Source organism: Leptonychotes weddellii, chromosome 11, assembly GCF_054177405.1.
Source record: "Leptonychotes weddellii isolate Sample4059 chromosome 11, ASM5417740v2, whole genome shotgun sequence".
NCBI classification, from domain to species: domain Eukaryota; kingdom Metazoa; phylum Chordata; class Mammalia; order Carnivora; family Phocidae; genus Leptonychotes; species Leptonychotes weddellii.
This window is the reverse complement of record NC_138379.1, coordinates 15,310,697-15,332,462: the sequence shown is the minus strand read 5'-3', so window position 1 is coordinate 15,332,462 and position 21,766 is coordinate 15,310,697. Positions and strand designations below refer to the sequence as shown.

The 21,766-nt window shown below is 54.3% G+C and overlaps 4 protein-coding genes across 4 annotated transcripts in view; all 4 read left to right on the top strand.

Annotated features, from left to right (window-relative positions):
- Positions 1 to 210, top strand: part of ALKBH3 (alkB homolog 3, alpha-ketoglutarate dependent dioxygenase) — a 35,426-nt gene extending 35,216 nt beyond the window's left edge. Inside the window, exon 11 of the mRNA XM_031020549.2 lies at positions 8 to 210. The gene's annotated coding sequence lies outside the window, so the exon portion shown is untranslated. The remainder of the gene's footprint in view (positions 1 to 7) is intronic.
- The window catches only part of HSD17B12 (hydroxysteroid 17-beta dehydrogenase 12), a 225,367-nt gene extending 208,842 nt beyond the window's left edge, over positions 1 to 16,525 (top strand). Inside the window, exon 10 of the mRNA XM_081798289.1 lies at positions 16,424 to 16,525. Within this exon, the coding sequence (XP_081654415.1) occupies positions 16,424 to 16,510 (87 nt within the window). The 3' untranslated portion in view covers positions 16,511 to 16,525. The remainder of the gene's footprint in view (positions 1 to 16,423) is intronic.
- Positions 1 to 21,766, top strand: part of ACCSL (1-aminocyclopropane-1-carboxylate synthase homolog (inactive) like) — a 137,775-nt gene that overhangs the window by 18,622 nt on the left and 97,387 nt on the right. The gene's annotated exons all lie outside the window — the stretch shown is intronic.
- On the top strand, positions 20,051 to 21,378 carry C11H11orf96 (chromosome 11 C11orf96 homolog). The gene has a single exon (XM_006748316.3). It carries the CDS (start codon positions 20,421 to 20,423, stop codon positions 20,790 to 20,792), a length of 372 nt encoding a protein of 123 aa, XP_006748379.1. The 5' UTR covers positions 20,051 to 20,420; the 3' UTR covers positions 20,793 to 21,378.

Below are 21,766 nucleotides of genomic sequence, written 5' to 3'. Positions count from 1 at the left end.
TCCAGAGGCTGGTCCAGCTGATCTCGTGGGGTGGCTGTTTGGAAGACAAGGATGAGATTTGCTTCCCAGCCTTGGAGTCCTATTAAATGACAGCCAGCAGTTCATGTTCATACTATGTTTACTGCGGGAACAGTACTCCCTAATCACATCTTGAAATCACATATCTTCTTTAGGCAAATTAAAAGCTGTTGTGGCTGTGCTCACGGGTGATTCTGTCTGTAAGCAGTTTCTCTCCTGCCCTCCCTGCTTCATTTGAGGCAACGTGAATGGGCTTTGCCTCCAGGGTAAACGTGCACGTGTTTGTTCCTTGTGACTTCGTGAAGTAGGATATAAATATGTGTCAGCAACTCTGGAGCCCTCCACAGGCAGACAGCTGCCGAAACCCAAACAGAGGTGGCCTCACAGAGCCTCGTGGAAGTCTGCCTTGACTCCTCAACATCTTGGCTTGCGTGCTTTTGCAATGGAAAGCTGCATATTCTGGGAGCACTTTATTTAACCGAGTCTCCTTCCTGGGACAGACCCAGACAGGTTACAGGCCTCTGAAGAAAGAGTGGAGGCTTGGGCGCCTGGGTGGCTCAGTTGGTTAGGCGACTGCCTTCGGCTCAGGTCATGATCCTGGAGTCCTGGGATCGAGTCCCGCATCGGGCTCCCTGCTCGGCAGGGAGTCTGCTTCTCCCTCTGACCCTCCTCCCTCTCATGCTCTCTGTCTCTCATTCTCTCTGTCTCAAATAAATAAATAAAATCTTTAAAAAAAAAAAAGAAAAGAAAAAAAAAAGAGTGGAGGCTGTGTCCTGTAACCCAGCCATCTTTAGACAGCCGCCTGGATACTTGTAATACGAGAGAAAACTGTCCCCTCAGAGGGAGAAGTTAATTGAGTGATGTCATGAGAAATTTAGGCCGAAGAGCAGCAAATGTCCTGCTAGTGACAGCTGTCCCACGTAGATGAGTTTCCCCTAGAGAATGACTGGAGTCATTTAAACCCAAGCCAGAGAGAAGCAGGAGCAGTCCTGTGGGGATAGACTCAGTTACCTAATAGTTGTCTTTACCTGAAGTTCCAGGAGCCCTGTGACGAAGGCTGTCTTCTGACTCAGTGCTCTCTTAGACACAAGTTCCCGAGATTCGACAGTCCATGATGTCACCAAGGTTCCCAAAACAGAACAGAGTGGCTGCCCTTTCTTGCATCATAAAATCACGTGTCTTCTTGACCTCTTGACTTAGGAGCACTGTGCTGCTGGGTTGATTCCAAACCAAGATAGGGAAAACTCGAGAGAAAATGGAATCAAATGGATGAAAACAGGGCAAGAGAGTTAGAGTTTCCATAGCTGCCTGCTGCGAAAACGTACAGAGCCTTCTTTTGATCTTGTTTCCATTCCATGCTAGAAGACGAATGGCCTCAGTGATGGTGGTCAAGTGCCAAAAGCTGGCCAGGCTCTTCCCCAGAACTCAGATGCAACACCAGGCCTGGCGGTCCCTGCCTTCTGACAAGCTTTCTGGCTTCTTACATTGGGGTTCCCCTCACACTTTTTTTTAATGTTTTGCATGTGGATAGCTCCTTTCTGTAAGAAATATTAAATGCTTTATAAAATCTGAGCATCACAATAAGCCTTTCAATGAGGGCGATGCAAATGGCCATAAAAATCAAATAAAACCTCTAATTCCGAGCTGTTTTCCTATTAAACAAAACCTGGCCAGAGTGGTAGAGCCAGCTTCAGTTGTGAGTTTGATGCATGACATGGGGAAATTCCTCTCGCACAGACGAAAGAACTGGCAGATGGCTCCCAGTCTCACGGCATCCCTCCTAATGTAGGGTCATGGCCTTCTCTTGTGTTAGCTGCACATTTGATCTCTTCACTCATCACGGCTATGGCTGTCGGGGAAATGAGTTCCTGCTCCCAGCCCACAGCCTGAGCCACTGGCGGGACTTCTTCAGCTTAGAGCAGCAGTCTTGGCTTTTGTTTCTTGCTGCCCAATGCTAGGACTACCCCCCACACACACCTTTTTTTTTAAAAAAAAAACAACTAAGATAATCTCCCTTTTGAAATGACAAGTAGGTCCTTGCCATGGAGTTAAAGGACAGGGTTTAGGACTGCACAGAAATTTTCAGAACCTGGCAAAGGATGCTCCGTGACTGCACCAACCCGTTGCTGTGTTTTACTGGCCGTAGATCTTAACTAGGAATTAGGGGCTGAGCTACTTTGCCAACATTACTTGTAAAGCAGAGGCAGCAAATACAACAATGTAGCATGAAAAAAAACAGCTTTAGTTTTTTGCTGCCCTTTTTTTGAGCTTTAATAACCAGCCAAGAACTGTCCTGGAAGCTTTTTCTATGTAATCCTGTGTCCTTCCTAACAGCCTGGCAGGAAAGAGATGCTCTTCCCATTGCATAGAGACCAGGCAGCTGAGCCCCCCAAGGAGGGTTAAGTGATTTAATATGACTTCAAAGCAGCAGAACCAGAATTCAAACCATAGGTGAATCCTTAAACTGTGTGCTTTTTCCTCTGCCATGATGAATTTAGGCAAAGTAGTTTACTGGGCATCCCTGAGAGCCTGAACCTCAGCACTTGCTCCTGCAGAGCTGGCCACCCAGCTCACCCTGGGACCCCACGGGCAGAGCTGACTACCAGGCCACCTTGTTTGTCCTCTGGCTTTCCTGTATGTGAGGGCAGGCATCTGTATCTCCTCTCTTCCTGATCAACACTAGCAGCTCCTAGTCAGAAACCGTGTTGCCAACTGGACTCATAATTGGCCATTTAACTAAGGAAGCTCATTTTGAGGGGAGAGAATCCAGTTTCTGGCAGGTTAGATAAATTCTCATCCAACCTTCCTGTGACCCAGAACAGTGTTTCCTGATCGTATCCCAGCAGACTCTCTGAGGTGGATGCATATTGGTCCCGTCCTCTCTTCATGCTTATCTGTGAGTACCTCTGGGGGCTCTGAATGACACCCAAACTCAGCATCAGGCTTCTTCGTGATACTTAACAACAGCACTACTGAAGTCAGCAGACAGCCCAAAGAAATGGGTCGGGTTGTACACTAAAAATGTCTTCACGACAGGCAGCTTGCCTCAGAACAGTGTGCATCCAGCATCAGGTTGTATCCTCCATATGGAAATCATGATCCATGTTGTTGACTAAACCACTGACCACGGTGGAATGGACAGCTCCTAATAGGTTTGGGTCACGGCTCATAAACCTGACATTTCCTTGTGGCACTCACTCTCTGCGTGCTCCATGGCTGATACGACCTTGCCCTAGTGCATGGCAGGTCTGCCTGGACCTGGTGGGCGAGTGGCACGGTCTCCTGAATTGTGTCATGGCAACCCCACTGGAGTGAAGTGGGTCCTGCCCTGAGCAGAACGCTCCAGTCAGAGGACTGTAGAGAAATCCCTGACACATGATGGGTCCCTGCCCTGCTGGGAATACTTCTTCCTTGAATTCTGGCAGCTTTTACTTGGCTGCAGAATGTCCAAGACCCACTTTGCCTTTTCTGGTCATAAACACTTGTAAAGTGTTGAATCTGAAGTCTTGATTGCTTTATTTTTCTGAACAATGCTTTTGAAAAAGCCAAATGTTTCCATGGTGATGCATTCTGTTTGTTTAAATCTTTACTTATACATGGTTCCACCCACTTGCTCTCCTCAGAAGGACCTGGTCTACAACCTCTGCCCCCCTTCCCATTTTCTCTTTGGAAAGAACCCTCATGGGAGGCCCAGTCAGTTTTGTGCTGCTGGAATCCAGTCTTAGATACGGCGATTCCTGTGTCTGAGGGTCAACAGGGAAATGACGTTGATGTTTATTTATTAAAGTGGAACACAGACTAACGGTGCCTTTTCCAGCTGGCTTAGTCTTGCTGCGCCAACTTGCAAGTGCCTTTCCCAGCCTGTGCACAGAGCCCCCTGTTGAGCTAGGCTATTTTTCGTGTTAAAGCTGAGCGAGGGGCCTGGTGTCAGAGAGCAGTATAGGAGGACAAGGATGAGTGAGGCAGGACATTTGTAGCCAGCATTACCGAAAAGATTGCTTTCTCAGGTGAGCCGACTCTGTGCTGACCAAGGTATGTGTGACAGCGTTGTCATTACAGTTAAGTCTGTGCTGTCACGCACCCCCACACACACACACTCCCTGAACACCAGGGACAGTCCCTTTTCTCATGGGGCCTCCCCAAGTGTGGGCATGTTCAGGCAGGATCCTGGCCTCTGACCCCACTAGCTTTTAACTCTGGACACACATGATAGGTTTCTGGATGGGAAGGAAAGGTGAAAGCCAGAAGGGAGTTGGGCCTGTGTTGGGCCTGGGGGTACCTGGGTGGCTCCTTTGGTTAAGCATCCAACTCTTGGTTTCCACTCAGGTCATGATCTCGTGGGTCATGAGATCAGTCCCTGCATTGGGCTTGGCACTCGGCGCAGAGTCGGCTTGAGATTCTCTCTCTCCCTCTCCCTCTGCCCCTACCCCGACTCTTGCACTTGGGTGTGCACGCGAGCGTGCTCTCTCTCTAAAATAAACCTTAAAACAAAACAATAACAACCATGTTGGGCCTATTACATCCCTAATCTGATTTCTTCCTAAAAGTGACCCTAATGAGGTCGGTGTTTTGTTTTTTAATCAGGTGGAGGAACATGTACCTAGAGGATGATCAGATCCTGAGATCTGGTGTCCCGGGGTGGGCTGGAAGAGGCCTGCGGGGCTGCTTGTCAGCAGGCCTTCTGTGTTGTCTTTGGGCTTTCCCCAGCCCTGGCCCCAGGCATGGGGGACAGCTGCAGCCAGAGTCTCCTGGGGCTGGAGGGACTGCTTTCTTGGTCCCTTCACCGGAAGCAGCATAGAGACCAGTCGGAGCCTGGGAGCTTTTCCCCTGGGGCAGGAGACAGGAAGTGGGCTCTGGAGGGGCTGTGTGATCAGATTACAGTTAACCGCCTACTGCAGGAAGGGCCTGCTGAGCAGCACGTGTGATGATCCAGATGCCCCCTGAAAAGGCCATCAGAACGCACCCTCCTGGCTAGATGTGGCCAAAATGTTTCCTGCTGCAGGTGGTTGCCTCCCCCTGTCCAAGAGGCTGCCTCCCCCTGTCCAAGAGGACTGCCTCCCCCTGTCCAAGAGACTAGGGCAAGAAGCCACCCTCCAGGCCCTTCTACAGGTGCTGTGATGACGGAGTCTGTCCCTATGCCACTTGTCCCCACCCTGCCATTCTTGTCTGTACTTGGAGAATGGCATGGGTGGGGCCCTCTAGGAGGGGAATCCACACCTCCAAAAACAATTCGGGTTGAGGGCTGTATCCTCCCTGCCTAAAGAATGTGGGATGGGTGCATAAAGATGCCACAGGGGTGGGGGTGCTTCCCAAACTCTGGCCCAAGCGTGTTCAGGCTGCAGACCTGCAGTCTGTTTTCTCATGGGGCCTCCCCAAGCAGGACTCAGGAGAAGTGTCATCCTATGCCCTTGTTGGTTAGAGAAAACTTTTCTGGAATGTTTCCTCTGAAAATGTCTAAGGGATTAGCCACTCATTTCTTCCCAGCACCCTCTCTCTGACAGTAGCTTTTAGTTTCCATTCACCTGCAGTGAAGGGGAAAGGAAGACAGCTAGCCCAGAGGTAAGAAATTAAGAGGGAGTCCAAATGTCTGACTTCCTTCCCATTACCCCCATCTCCTCTAGTCTGCCTCCTCCAGCAGCCTCCTGCCTCGTGCTGGGAGGAGCTGGGCCAGAGAGGAGAGCAGTGAACTCTTGTGTGTGCCTTGCCCTTTGTCTCCCAAAGTACCATGAGGGTGTAGGTTAGGAACTGCTCTCCCCATTGGAGGAAGCCAAGGTCCAGAGGTGCTCATTCCAGGGGCACCCAGCCAGTAAGGCAGAACCAGCATGAAGACCCGTATCAAGTACCTAGGCCATTGTTCTTTCCACCACTCGGAATCTGTGACCTCCTCTGAGATTTCTAGCTAAAGCAGCACCTGGTGACAGGAGGGAACATGGACACAGACAGCCCAGAAAGTACACTGCCTGTGGGGCAGGCCTCCAAGGAGTGGTATTGACCGTGTCTGCACCGCACCAGCCAGGTGGCTCGATACATGGCAAGAGTCCCTGCTGCAGCTGGAGGTGGCCTCCTCCTGCCGAAAATAGTGCAGGCCAAGGGGCGCCTGGGTGGCTCAGTCGTTAAGTGTCTGCCTTCGGCTCAGGTCATGATTCCAGGTCCTGGGATCGAGCCCCGCATCAGGCTCCCTGCTCGGCGGGAAGCCTGCTTCTCCCTCTCCCACTCCCCCTGCTTGTATTCCCTCTCTCGCTGTGTCTCTCTCTGTCAAATAAATAAAATCTTAAAAAAAAAAAAAAATAGTGCAGGCCAAGCCCTGCACCAGCTGATGAGGGCAGGGAGCTGGACAACTTCAGGCAAGAGTGGCCTAGGTCCAGCCTTGCAAGGGGGCGTGCCGCCTTCTCCAGTGCTGCAGGCACGGGGGTGGGATGGGGGATTAGGGAGCAGCCGTGACACCCCACACCCGGCCCAGTCTCCACATCTGTCAGAATTCCTGCCAGAGCCCTTGTGGAAGAAGCCTCGGCTTAAGCGCGCGGACCGGGGCTTGAGTCCCACTCTGCCCTTTCTGGCTGAGTCACCTTGGGCCAGACAGCCCCCAAGCCTCTTTCCTCAGCTGCGCAGTGGACACGGGAGCAGCCACCCCTCCGAGGTCTCGCGGGGGTCAAGATGGCGAGTGTAGCACTCCTGACAGTGATGTTCTTAGTAATGTCATGTCGTAGGTGGACCGTTCCACACGCCCTACTGACCCCAGCCCTGAGCCTCCCGCTGGGTGAGTGATTCTTCGGCAGCTGACCATGGCCCTGTGACCCTGCCTTTCCTCTTGGCAGGCTCCCTGGGTGCCCACATCTCGGTTGCCGTCCGCCAGGGGAAAGGCCCAGAAGCTTTGGGAGGAGGGGCAAAAAGAAAATTGCCCATGAGCGAGGCTGATCATATTAAGATCCAGCTGCACTTAAGCGTCTCCTGGGAAGGTCTTCAGACCAAGCTGACGAGAGCTCCCAGATGCCAAAGTGGCCTTGCGTCAAGGCTCCGCTCACTCGTGGCAGCCCCGCCACATGCTCCCCAGGTGATCGGTCTCCTAATGCACTGTCCCTGGCCTCATTCCACTGCCTCTTTCCCCTCGGGGCAGTGTTTGAGCTTCCCCAGCCCTGGGGCCAGCCAGGCTCAGACGCACCCCTGCCAGTCACATTCTTTTCTTGTCCTTGCTGGCAGTTTCCAAATTCTGTACAGAACACCTTGGCCTGGAAGATTAAACAAGATTGCCAGGGTGGAATTCTGTGTAAGACTAGGGCTTTTATGTCTGCAGATTGTGTATTAGATGCAGTGGGGAATATATAAAAGGAGGACACGATCCCTTCTGTTACAGATAGAAGGGAGCCAGCGTGGCTTTCATTTTCTTTCTCAAAATTAGTTCTTATTCCTAACTACAGAAGGAGTACGTGTTTTTTGCAAGAAATTAAAAAGAAAGATAAAAAGGAAAATCCCTTGTAACTTTACAACCAGAGACAACAGCTCCTCACATTTTGCAGTGTATTTTTTCTACATGTATCCTTAAAAAAAAAACAACTTCATACTGAACTCATCATTTTGTAGCCTTTTCCTATTTATTAAGAACGTGAGTGCATGACATTAATTGCTGTCCCATAACATGGCTCTGAATGGTTGCATAGTATTGTATATAGTTGCTGTGTTGAGTAAACCAGTCCCACTATGTTGGATGTTTAGATCGTTGTTGATGTCGGGGTGGTGTTTGCTATTATTAGTAACTGTTCTGTTGGTTTGGGAACGCAGGAGAGGGGATGCTGGGAGGCAGGGTGGTGTCGTAGCAAAGAGCCCGGGATTTAGCCTCATTCAGACTTCAGTTCAAATAAAAAGAACAGGTAACGTTTTTATAGAGCCTGGGTATGGTGCCAGGCACATATATTAACTCATGATTCATTAACCCTCACAGCAGCCCAGGAGCTATTTTTATCCCCATTTTACTATTCAAGAATCGGAAGCACCACCCCACCACTTACGCAGCCGTCCTGTGGCTAAACCTTTGTGCGTATCTATTACTTTTTCTTAGAATACATTCCTAAAAGTGGGGTCCTTGCCTGAATTTGGAAGGCTGTGCCTAGCTCTAAGGCCTTGAATCGATCGTGTAAATGGCTTTCCAAAAAGGTAGCACCAACTTTTCTCCTCCTACCACTGGTGTCTGAGCATATCTGAGAAACTCATGCTGTGCTTTGAGCGCCAGTAACAAGCCAGGCCCTGTGCTCAGTACTCTCCAGAGCTTCTCTCCGGGAAGGAGAAGCTGTCTGTGCCCCGCATGGGGCAAGCGAGCACTCAGGACGTCTGGGCAGCATTAGCATCAAGGTCGGATGTGTCGTTTGTTGAGAAACCAAGACACACACTTGAAACACCTCCATGACAAGGTGACTGTGAAGCGAGGGGCCCAGACAGTGAGGGCTGCAGGGCTGGGAGGAGCAGGAGATGTGATTTGGGGTGGTGGTCAGGAAAGGCTGCCTGGTGGAGGAGGCCCTGGGAGAACGGGGAGGGCTGAGAAATGACCATGGGCGTCCTAGGTGGCTTATGTCCAGGGGTGGGGGCAGTGAGCTGGAGGAAGGACAGTGAGGGAAGGAGAGGGGCCCGGATCAGGCCTGGGAGCCACGGAGGGCTGGGGACAGTTTTCAGGCGGGAGTGAGGGGTGGGGCAGCAGGTGGGAGGACCCACGGGGCAGGAGCCCAAGCAGAGAGATGGGGACCCCCAGGAGAGCTGAGGAGAAAAGATGTTGGGTTTTTTGGTGCTGATATCACCCTTTCTCGCTGTGAGTGCTGAAGCAAAAGAAAACCAGACACAGGACTCAGCTATGAGGTCAAAACACCAGTGTTCTTACTGATAAGCGGGATGGGAGACCTTGACTTAGAGCCGTGATCACAGTCAAGACTTCTCACTACTCCTTCACCGAGTCTAGGGGCACCCTGTTTGGGAAACAGCACAGCCAGCCCTGTCTCTACCAGTTGCCAACCCCCCCTGAGCCTGCAAGGAAAGAGATTCCCCCAACCCAGTTCCTCGTCCCAAGCTTCCCTGTCAGAGAAGTCTGTGCTGCTCTCTTGGGGAAAGAACGGGGCTCAGGAGAAGGGTGGCTGCTACCTTTCCAGTGTTCTGCCCTCCTCAGAGTGGGGCAGTCCTTTCCTCGTTGCAGGGTGAAGTGGGAGGTGCTCGCTCCCATCCCCTTGCTGTCGTCTTCCCGCCCAGCCCAGGATGCTTTGGGGGAACGTCTGCCAGGAATCAGCCAGGCAGGGTAGTGCCGAGGCATACATGTCGGGTTCATATAGACCTGCCTCTAGAACAAGGTGCTCCGCTGACGGCTGCGTGGTCTTTGGCAAATTCCTTAGGCTGAGTGTTTCCACCTTTAAAACAGGGTTGTTTTAAGAATGGAGTGTGATGTGTGTATCTAGGGCAGCTGTTATCAGTAGTGTGTAGATGTGAAGGAGAGTCCTGGGGCCTGGGGGCAGGGGCGGGCCAGGCTTGCACTGGGCCTTGGGCAGGTCTCATTGCCAGTAGTCGGGTCTAGGACAGGCCTTAGGGGAGAGAGGGGCCAGCATGGTCGGGAGAGACCAGGGAGGTGGCTGCACAGGGGTTTGTGGAGGCAGGTGGGAGGGAGGGCAAAAAGGGCCCTGGTTTTGGGCTGTTCCCATAGAGAGGGAGTTGGCGGGGAGGAAAGGAGGCAGGGAAAGAGCCCGAGTAGGAACAGCCTAGAGAAAGAAGGGCCTGTGGACGTTCTGTCAGAACACCCCCACGTGAAGCCCCAAATTCTTCCTACTCTAGCCTGGGAACAACATAGGATAAGAGTGGCCAAGGCTGAGAGTGTCTAAGGTTGAAAGATGAGCAAGAAGTCAGGCCTCTGAAAGGCAGCATCAGGAGACGGTTCTTGTCCTGTGTCTGGACTCTGGGCCAAGCCTTTTCCTGCCCTTGGCCCCAGGTCCGCATCTGCAGAATACAGGGGTTGAACCAACTTAGTGTTTTCTGGAGCATTTTTGACTAGAACCCATGGTAAAAAAAAAAAAAAAAAAAAAAAAAAAGTTTACACACACACACACCCTGTTTAAAACCAAAGCTTCATGAAACAGAACTTTGTTACATGTGTTTACTCTCCTGTTTTCTGTACTGTTGTGTATCATTAAAAAATGCTGGCCATGGCCCCCTAACCGTTGGTATGGCCCACTAATGAGTCCCGCCTGTTGGTCTGAAAACACTGCCCCAGCTCATCTGGAAGATTCCTTTCTCTTCTGGCAGCCTGCAGTTCTGTTCCATTTACTCTGGCCTCACGACCCCCATCAGCCAAGCCTTTGTGGTTTTCTTCTCTGTATCTGCAAACAGTGGTTTCCAGCCTCAGGTGCCAGAGACTCTTGGACTGGAGGTGTTGGAGTGCGCTGCTCTGAGCGGCCTCCCACCCGAGCTCACGGTGTGAGGCCCTGGTTCATCCGCCATCTGGCCGCGGGCTGCCCGCTCTGTCTTGCATCCTGGGGGCATCGTGAGTGAGGAGGGGCGCCCAGGCCTTCTCCTCCGTCTCCACGGGAAACGAGTGGGCTTGGATGTCATCCACACTCCTCTCCCTACCCCACCCAGCTCTACTGCTTGGCCCACAGGACACCAGTCTTCTTTCTGGAAGAGCTGCTGGGGAGTGGAGCCTGGCTCCCAGTTAGAGTTCCAGACTCTTCCCCGGGCCCAGCCCTCTTCATCCTGTCCTTCCTCCCACTGAACCCCTCCCTGGTCAGGTTCAGGAGCCACTGCCATGGGAATGACTGACGGACGAGAAGAGCTTTGGCGACTGGTGGACCTGGGAGCAAATCCCCGCTCTATCTCTGGGGGGCTCTGTGACCTTGGGAAAGTTCCCAAACATCTCTGAGCCTGTTGCCTCAACCAAAGCTTGGAGATGATAACACTTACCTCAGAGGCTAAGCTTAAGGGTGCAACGATAGGTTTAGAGTGCTTTGTGTTTGTGACTGGCATGAGGGAGCTGCTCAGGAAAAACTCATTCCTTTACATCCCACCCCTTGGGTGTCCGAGAGAGAACAGCTGAAGAAATGGTAGCTGGTGCCATGAAGAAAGACAGAGGAGATGCCTTCCATGGCCGGTGACAGGCGGGGCAATGTCAGAGAGAGGCTGCCTGAAGTTGGGTACCCTGGGAGTAACTGCCCCCCCCAACACACACACACCGCACCATGTCCACAACATGCAAAGAGACTGGGGCACAGCAAGCATCTCATGTCCACTAGGCAGCCCGAGGCCGTGTCTGAGGAGGAAGATAGGCAGGGCTTGAGGAGAACAGACTCTGGGCCTCCAGAGTGGGCCAGTAGCTTTTTACAAGACTGACAGTGTGCCCTGTCCCAAGGCCAGACTCAGAACACATTACGTGAAAGGGCATCTTTTCAACACTAATTTCTTGGAATCTGTTTAAAAATCCACCCTCCTACAGAGCCAGTTTTACCTCAGTATGTTTTAATAAATCATCTAGTTTGGTCCAGGAGGATGGGGCAGACACGAGGCTTCCACAATCACAGAGTAGTGAGAACCTACTAGCAAACACCAGAACCAGGGTATCCAAGCAAGCAGTCTTGAGTTGCTGTTTGCTTATTCTCGTGCTGTTGCCTATTACTAAGGCTGCAGGAAAGTCATCTCTTCAGGCTGTCTCCAGAGCCCACAGCACTTTCCTGTTGGTGCCCACCCCCTCCTGCCATGCTGGTGAATAATTGAAAGGTAGATGTAAGCCAAGCTGGAGACAGGCGCGAGGATACCTCTGTCCTCCGACTCTGCGCTTCCAGGGCGGCTGCTTCCCAGAGCTTGGAAAGCAGTTCCTCTGAGGGGGGGCTCCTGGGCACACTGGCTCTCGACAGCTGCAGAAACTGGGGCTCCCACAGCCCAAGGCCACACGGCTCCCATAGCAGAGGCCGGGAGACCCTGTGCAGACTTCCTTATGCAGCCGGGACTCGGCAGTGCCCAGGCACCCCACTGACCTCCTTGCCTCTGTGTTCCTGGCCAGCTCCAGCTGCCCTCTGGTCTGTTTTGGTAATAACCCAAAGACTCTCCTTCCAAGGCTGGCACTTTAACCCGGGAACAGAAATAAGTCCCCGAGGCTCGCTTTAGGGAGCACCTGAGGCTGGCTGGTGGTTCGGTGAAGGCAGTGACAGCTTCTCCGGATCTGAGGCTGCAAACCCTGGCTTTATGCTTATTAGCTGGGGAAATGTCTGTGGGCCTCAGTTTCCCTGTCCATATGTGAAGGGGGTAATGCCAGATGGGCCCGTTCCAGAGAACCTGTCTTCCCTGAGGACAGTGAGGCGGGAGTAAGGTCCAGGACTGGGTTCCATCCCGACTCTGTCTCCGCATTGCTACTTGGTGTGGGAACTTGTTCTAGTTCCTGCCCCTTTCTGGGTCTCTTTGACCTCATCTCAGAAGATAGCAGAGATATCCCTGCTTTAGCCACAGAGAGGGAGAGACCCGCTCTGCGAAGCTCAAGGGCCACAGATGATGTGGGATTCCATCCTTATCCCTGTAGTGATTCTCAGACCAGTGGTCCCTGGAGAGGGACACTCAGAGCTGCAAGAAAGCGTATAAGAAAAACAGCAGTACAGCCTCTGGACGGCCCCAGCTGTGCCGGGAGGCGGGACCCCCGCAGGGAGATGTGCTGCCATGAGCCATAGCAGCAGAGGCTGGGCACGAATCGTGGGAGCCTCCCTGGGCTCTGGCTCCTTCTGAGTCCCTAAAAGTCTCCCTGCCGCCACTCCAGCCTGACACTCCCTGGGGCTCATCCTGAGAGTGGAGGGTGCCAGGGTGCCTCCCCTGGTGGGACCAGCTCTGCCCTGCCAGTTCTGGCGGCCTGCCTACCCACAGCTGGTATCCCACTGCACCGTCTACAGGGAGGCCCAGACTAGAGAGTGAGCACACTGCGGCATGAATGGGGCCACTGGGGCTGCTGGCGTTGAATTCAGGCTGAAGGTGTGAGTTGGGGATATCATGGGGGGTCTCCCTGGCTCCTCTCCCTGCCTCTCTCTGTCTCTCCCTCTCTGTGTCTCTTGGGCTCTCTTTCTGTCTCTCCCTCTCTCGCTCCCTCCCGTGCACACCGACACCCCCTCTTGGAGCTTGCCGGGGATTGTCATGGCAACCCTCCAGCAAAATTATCAAAACACTTTTATGCTCACACTCGTACCAGACGAAGTGCTAATTCTGATTGAGGCAGAAGCAGTTGGTGGGATGCTGAAGTCACAGGCTTTGTATGGAAGGCTCGCTGGGGGGCAGAGTGGCACCAGAAGGAAGTGAGGGTGGTGGTCAGGAGGCAAGAAAGGCCCCACCACAGGGGTTGTGTTTGTTGCTGACCCCTCCTCACCCCTTATGCCACATTCACATTTGCATTCCACCTACACACACCCAGATGCATGCACACAGTGTGCGTACACACACACACACACACACACACAGTGGCTGGGCCAAATACACCCATAGTGCAGACTGACCCAAACAGCAACATCTGGAATAACCATCACCTCACTCAGCCCTTGGAGGCATGAGATCAACTCTGGGGAGACTTCTGGGTGAGTGTAGGGGGAAAGCCAGCTGACCAAGGCTTCTAGCTGGCAATCGGTCCATATGCCAGGGTGGCAAAGCAGTCACCGGAAGCGGCCTGACCCTCCTGCCTGTCCCCTCTACCCCCAGGAAGCAGGGGAGCATCTGGGAGCAGAACTGCCCCAACCCCATTCTTTCTGCTTTGTTCTGTGGCCTCCCCGGCTCAATGCGTCTCTGCATCCTGGGACGGACTTGGCATCCCTGCTCCCATCCGACCTGGGCTAGTGTACTGCAGGCTCCCTTGGAAACAAAACCCTGTTAATAGCTGAAGAACTGGTGGTTGCTTTTTTTAAACCTGGGCTCTGCCCAAAAGCCAAAGTGTGGGTGGGGATGGTGGAGGAGGTGGTAGCATAAGCCCTCCCCGGGCTGCTACCATCTTCCTGCCCCATCTGCTCCCCCAGCAACCCCCTCCATGGAAGCCGGCCTTCCCCCGCAGCCTTAGCTTGGGCTGTTTGCCACTCTTGGGCTCAAGAGGAAGCCTCTCCTGTTGGGGAACAGGTCACCTCATCCCTGATCCTCCTGAGGATTCTAAAATCTTAGAGCCTGGTGGGCCCCCAGTAAGTGAGTTTGGCCTCCTCGCATCACAGATAGGGAAACTGAGGCTCAGAGGTGGGAAGCAACTGGTTCAAGGCCACAGAGTACATGGGTGATGGAGCAGATATGGCATCCCGCGCGTCTGATGTGGCCGGTGCTGTCCCCATCCTGTCGGAGGGGCAGGGAGATGGGGTGGTACAGGCGAGGAGCACTGCTTTCTGGGTCAGGCACACCTCCCTGGCTTCCAGCGCTGCACGTAGCACTGAGAGTGACCTTGGTGAGCTACAAAGCCCCCAGAGTCCTCATCTGCAAAATGGGGGTGATAGCGAGGCTCCCCCTCAAAGGACGCTGTGAGGATGATTTTAGGTGAGGTCCATGCAAAGCACCATTGGCAGAAGGCCAGGCGCATAGTAAATATTCAACAGATGACATTTCTATGTCCCACTTCTGTAATCCCAGGGCTACAAGCCTACTAAGAAAAGAGACCATCCTCATCCCCTTTCATGGCTATCCTCTGCCCCACTGGGCCCAGGGAGGCAACTTAGCCTGTCCTGGCAAAGCCCACACTGACCCAGCAAACTGGGCAAGGCCCAGAGGGCAACATAACCCAGGCCCTGACGCCTGGGCAGACCCCCCTCCCAGAACCCCCAGGTCTGCCCACCCCTCCTCAACACATGCAGCTCTCACCCCATACCACCCATGCACCTTTGGAGGAAGGTAGATATGGGCTGGGGGTTCTGTTGAAGGAGGCCAATATCCCCTGCTACCCCCCAGGACCACCTCTGGGCACCAGCAGTAACACCATCCAATGGAGACGTTACTTAGTCACTTAGAGCTTGACCTTGCTGTGTCTGGCTTTTTCCTCTACCTTGTGAGTCAGGCAGAGAGCATAAGTCACCCAAACCCTCAAATGCCCCCTGGAGCAGGAGTCTCTTGGTCCCTGTCCATCTTCTCTACCATGTTAGGGGGCTGGGTAGGTTTGAGCATGAGATAATGAACACAAAAGGAACTTGATTCTCATGCTTCCAACATGCTGGGCATTCAGCTAGCTGCTTTCCATATACTCATCATGGACTCTCAGCAGCGTTACTTATGCATTGAGGTGCAAAAAAGGAGTCTCAGAGAGTAGGACCTGCTCAAGGTCACAGGATGAGCTCGGGGCAGAGGGGTTGGGATCTAGCTCCGTGTTCTCCTGACCCAACAGTGGCCCTTGGCTGACTCCTGCAGAGCTGGAGGGCACAGCACATTTGAAAAGGCCACCTAGGGCTGGGGTTGGTCCTGGAGGTAGCCTGAGAGGTGGAGAGCTGTGGATTGGGGCCGGGGGGTGGGGGGGGGGGTGTCAGTGGTTGAACAGAGGATTCTAGGTCATGTGGGAGCTCAGATGCCGTCCTTGAGGGGAGGACCATCTCTCTACCCTCCCTCTCCTCTTCCTAGAAGCCCCCTGTGAGCAGGACCAGACAGGCAGTGGAGTGGAAGTGAAGGGGGCCGAGCTGGTTGCTAACCTGGGACCGTTGCTGTGAGCCAAGGGCCTCTTTTCCTACTTTCACCTCCCTGGGGCCGGGTATGGGGAGTCTTCTGTCAAGGGAAGCTGAGAGGAGCCACCTAGGGCACCCCAGTCCCTTGGGGTCCGGAGGAGCTGTGCATGTTGGGAAGGAAGCCCTGATGGAGATGGTGTTGGCAGGAGCTATGGGAGCAGAGGTCACGGGGAGCCGAGGAGCAGGGTGGCGGTCCACTCGCGAGGAACCCGGAGCTCCTGCTGCGTGCCAGAGCTGGCCCAGGTACTGGGGAGAGACGGAGGCTGGCAGGCCGGTGGGGAAGGCAGACAACACTGTTGAGGGGAACAAACAGGTAAGAAGGCCATTTAGTTAGTGGTATAGAGTGACTGAGGGACCACTTGGAATAGGGTGGCCAGGGAAGGCTGCTCTTATGGGGCACCATTTGAGCTGAGACCGCCACAGTGCAGAGAGATTAGTGGCTTGCCCCAGGCCCCACAGGAGGTTCAGGTAGAGCCAGGCTAGGACCTGTCTCTGGACTGCCATTCTAATCATCTTCCTCCTTCTAGAAACATTCTTCTCATGCATTCTGACATGTTCTCCTGGTTTCCCTCTTAACCCTGTTGGACATTGCTTCTCTGAGTCCTTGACTGGCTCATCTGGCCCCCCAGTGTTGGCTGCTCGCAGCCCTTCTTTCTCTAGAAGGCGGGCTTTCAACCACTACCCATCTGTACCCTGAAGATTCCCAAAGTGCTACTCCATCCCTCACCTCTCGTCTGAGTTCTGCCAGTGTCCTGCTTGACCTTAGATGTCTAATGGCTCTCTTGGTTAGGACAATGCTGAGTCGATATAATAGAGACCTGAAATCAGAGTAGTTTAAAAATATTCAGTTGACTGCCTTCTCTTGTAATAGCTCCAAGGGAAGTGTTTCAGGTTGGTAGATAGCTCTGCCCCACGGGGTCATGTAGGGATCCAGACTAACATGAAGGATCCAGGGTCTGGTAATCACTCTTCCAGTCGGTATGGGGAAAAACATGGAAGCTTAGGGTGGGAATTTCCTCATACGCAAGTGGGGCAGAAGTCGAACCGTTGACTTCTGCTCACATTGCACAGATGACTCTTTTGACACATGGCCCAGTCTTAGCTGCAAGGGAAGCTGGGAAATGTGACCCAGCTGATGGACAGCTAGCAGTCTCCGCCACAGTCCCCCTTCTAGAACCATGAGGACTTCCCTGCTCTGGTGGTGGAGGAGGTTCTGGCCCTGTGTCTCCCTGGCCCTTGACTTTGCCCTTGGCAAATTCCTTCTTGTTTATTACTCTTCACTACCACCCTACAGGGTATTGAAAGTCTGTCTTCTTTGAACATGTATTTGGGCTGGAAGGATCATGGGCTTTTGAAGTCCAGCCTTGCAATTTTGTTGATAATAATAATTCCTTCAAAAACTTGGTCTGCCTCTAGTCAGTTCCATGTGCCAGCAACCACACCCAGAGCTCCTTTCTTGTCAGAGTTATTAAGTCTGTTTGCCTTGCCCAACTCCTCTCTCTCTCATTTTAAATGAAAGTTATCCTAAAGGCATCTAAAATAATAGACTTGAATGACAAGGCAACAGTGCTAATATAATACTTTGCTACAGGGGTGGTCCCTCGGCATGGCCTCACAGACAAGCTTGGAGAGGGTACTGGGGAGAGGCGGTCTGCCACAACAAGCCATGACAGTCTGATCTTCTTCTGCTCCTTGGACAAAACCAACTGGGCTTTCCAGCCCTGATGATAGTGGGTCTCTGTATTATCTCCCCTTCTGCTCATCACTTCTTGCAAACTAGCCAATCTCTTTGCTGGGGTATCTGGCTAAAAGCATCATTGAGCAGCCAACACGTGCAACTGTTTTTAGCTCTTTCCAGCCGTTTTTCAAGAATTACAGGCTCAGTAGGCATGTGGTCCGTCTTCCGAATGATCACAGGTAACGGTTTTAATAAATGTTTTGTCACAGCATAACAAGGGTCACCAGCTTTCCATCCTCCACTCCTGGTTTCTGTATTACCACCTGTTGGCGAAGCCAGTGCCACAGATTTTAGGGTTTTTATACATGGCAGCTTTGCATTCCTGGTACCACTTTCTGTATTAGAGTACTGCTAAGCTGCTGTTAAAAGAAAATCCCAAATAAGATGGCCTTAAGATTGTATAAGTAAACTTTTCACTCGCATAATATAGTTCCGATATGAGCACTCCAGGCCTCACCTCCATAGGTAGAGGATTTTGATGGCTAGCCAGCAGACTCCACAATGGCCCTGCCACTCTCCAACCTTCCTGTCCCGGTCTACCACTCGCTCAGGCCAAATCCATCAAAGTCAATCTTGATTCCTCCCACCGCCCCATCTAATCCATCAGCAAGTGCTCTCATTCTCTCTTCGGACACATCCCAAATCTGACCTTTTCCTTCCCTCTCCACTGTCTTCACCCAGTCCCTGTCTTCAGTGCCTTGTATCTGGGCGGGGGGCGGGGCGGTGATGTCACACTCTTGTAAGTGGGCTCCCTGCTTCTTCCGCACCCCTCCCTCTCCAGTCCACGCCTCACATGGCAGCTGGAGTGAGCTCTTAAAAACAGGGATTGGAGCATGTCGCTCCCCTGCCCCAAACTCCCCAGTGCCTTACCATTGCCCTCAGAATAAAATGCTGTCTCCTTAACGTGGCCGTCAAGGCCTTCTGCGCCTGTCCCTACTCCTCATCCCCCCTTCCCACTCTGCTTTAGCCACATGGCTTTTCTCACTAGCTCTTCCCTGCCTTGGTGCCTTTGCCCTAGGGTCCCCTTTGCCTGAAACACTCTTCATTTGATCACACCCTGGTTCCTTCTTTGTACTGCACAGGGCAAAGGGCTTCAGGGTTAAGTTTAGAGTGAGGGCTTAGGAGCGAAGTCACCTGGGTCTGAAACTCAGCTCTACTGCGTACCAGCTGTGTGACCTTGACTAAGCTGCTTAGCTTTATCTGTGCCTTGGTTTTTCTATCTGTAAAGAACAGTAATAAAAGTATTTGTTTCCCAGGGCTGTTGAGAGGAGTTAAGGTATAAAAAGTACTCAGAGCATGGCCCATATTAAGCATGTAGCAGTGTTATTATTGTCCCTCAGGGTCACCTTAAATATCACCCGCACTGAGAAGCCTTTCCTGGCCTCCCCTTCTGCACCTTTCTCCAACTGCATCCCTCTCACACCACCCAAGAACACGGTCTTGTTTCCATATTTATTGTCTGCCCCACCCACTGGAATGTAACTCCAGAGCTGGGACACAGGCGGTCCTTAATGAATCTGTTGAATGGCTGTGGGAGGAATGGAGGCCAAATCCCATCGATTCCCTTCATTCCCCTGGCCCTGTGAGCCTAGCTGGGTGCCTGTGGGGAAGGTGGAGGCAGGGTGAGCTCCACCCTTTGCCTGGAGCCATGCTCACAGTTCCTTCTTGGGAGTCAGGAAAACGAGGGCACCTGCTCTTAGAAGCCCTAGGGGCATGGGGGGGTACCAGCCTTTGGCCCCGGCACCATAATAGAGCGCCCTGTGCAGTCTCCTCCACCTGGTTCCATCCATTCCTAGAGAACTAGCTACTTATCCTCTCTGTGCCTTTACTATCTCATATGTAAATTTGGGAGAATACCAATTACCTCACAGGGCTGTTAGGAAGATTAAATAGGGTAATATATGTAAAACGAAGCTCACTGGCTGGCTTGCAGTGAAGCTCTCCAGATTTGTAGTTATTATCATTGTTATTAGTGCCTATCCAAGTGTCATTCTTCTGAGAATGAATAGGGGGCTGGTGCCCGAGGGACTTGGGGGTGGGGTTGTGAGGAAATGGAGAGAAGGCGGCTAGGGAAGGGAAGAACCGGGATGGAATAATCGGGGTGCGTCTTTATTCGTGCATGAGTCTGTGCGTGTTTGTGTGTGTATATGGATTTGCGTTTGTCTGGGGAAGGGTGACAAGGATCCAGAGAAGAAACCCAACCCTTTCTCCGAACTCAGTTCTGGGGAGTCAGGTGCCCCGGCTCTCCCGGCGCCCCGGCTCTCCCCGCTGAAGGAGGGCTGGGAGCTGCCTCCACCCAACGCAGAACCCGCCGCGGAATCACCAGCGTCTTGAGTGTGTGCATTTGGGATCAGGGAGGGGGAGGGGACCTGCGCCGCCGCGGCCACCACGGTCCGTACGAACTTGGGGATCCCAGGACGGACAGTGGCAGCCCCCAGTGCGGCCGATCCGAGCCCCACCCCGCCGCCGGCTCTCCGGCCACCCCGCCCCGCCGCGTGCTCCCGGGGCCTCGGATGCTCCCGGAACCCCGCGGGCGGGGCCTGCCTTCCGGAGCCGGGTTGGCTGGGGGCGGGCGGGCGGGCGGGCGGCGCTGGGGAAAGGGCCGTTACTTTCCCAGAGCGGCGGGGCGACGTCAGGCGGAAGGGCGCGGGGCGCGCACGCTTTAAATGGCATTCGCTGTCATCCGAGCTCGCGGCCGTGTGGGCAGGAGCGGGCTATATAAGCGGCGGGCCGGGCCGCCGCGGGGCAAACGGTGACAGCCGCGGCGGCGAGCGCCCGGGAGCGCAGCCCAGCAGCCGAGCCCCGCGCCCCCCGACGGGCCCTCCCGCCCGCCCTCCCGAGGAACGCCGACCCGGGCCCGCGAGGGCCGCCGCCACCCCGCAGCAGATTTGGATCCCCCGCCCGGCGAGCCCCAGGCTGCTGCCTCCCGGGGGGCCCCGGCGCAGCGGCCGCCCCCTGAGAGCCCCGGCGCCCCGCCGCCCGGCCCCGAAGACGCCGGTAGCGCCATGGCGGCCGCCAAGCCCGGCGAGCTGATGGGCATCTGCTCCAGCTACCAGGCGGTGATGCCACACTTCGTGTGCCTGGCCGACGAGTTCCCGCAGCCCATGCGGCCCGCCAAGCTGTCCAAGGGCAAGGGCCGGCTGCGGCGGCCGCGCCAGTCCCGCTTCAAGACGCAGCCGGTGACCTTCGACGAGATCCAGGAGGTGGAGGAGGAAGGGGTGTCCCCCATGGAGGAGGAGAAGGCCAAGAAGTCGTTCCTGCAGAGCCTGGAGTGCCTGCGCCGCAGCACGCAGAGCCTGTCGCTGCAGAGGGAGCAGCTCAGCAGCTGCAAGCTGAGGAACAGCCTGGACTCCAGCGACTCCGACTCGGCCCTGTGAGGGGCGCCGCCCGCCCGGGGACCCGCGAACCAAGCCCCAGAGGGTCCGGGCCCCGCGCCCCGGGGACCCGCGAGGACCGGGACCTCTCGCCGGGCTGCGAGCTGCTCGGTGCGCCCCGCGCTGCACTGGTCCCGGGCCGGAGCGCGCGGGGGTGCCGGGGAGGGGGGCCGCTTTCTTTGCCCTTGTAAATGTTTATTTTTTAACTCTTCCCAGTACGGACTCTGCCATGAGTGTGTGCGGGAGGCGCGCCTGCGCTGAGTCGGCCCTGGGTCGCCGGGCCTCCCCCGAGAGCCGCTCCACGCCCTTGTCTGATGGTTTGCAACTCCGATTTTGCACACCGCTCCACCGTGCCCCCCAGCGCACACCCGTTAACACTCACGCCAACACACTCTCGCTGAACACTTTTATAATTGTTAGGCGCGGCCGATGGGACTTGGGGCGCAGCGCAGCTGCTGCTGCGGCCGGAGGACTGATATTTATTTTTGCATTGCGATGGCTGACGGCGTTTATTTAACGATCTTTTTACTTGGATATGTCTGTGAGGCTCCCGAACGGAGACAAATAAAGTCAATATATTTGCACAGTGCATTTCTCCAGGCTCTTGACTTCTTGAACCTTCGGGGCCCAGGCTCCCGAGACTGGGGGAGGTGGGAGAAGGATGTGGCAGGAATGTGGGGCCAGGGATCCCCGGGTGGAGGTAACTCCACAAGCTTCAATCACCGGAACGAGGTCGCGCCCGCGGTGCCCGGGGCCATTACCCGCCGCCCCAAGTGGATCCACACCCGGCCCAGAGCGCTCCTGCCTCCCTGCTGTGTTCCCCATCGCCAGCGTCCGGGATGGAGCGAAGCCGCCCGCGAGGCGAAGGTCGGCCCCGTGAGGACGGAGAGAACCTTTCTTGGTGCCGTTGACCTCTCAGGGAGGCCGGGTCATCGTCCCGCACTCACCGCAGAAGATCCCACTCACTCGGCGCCCCT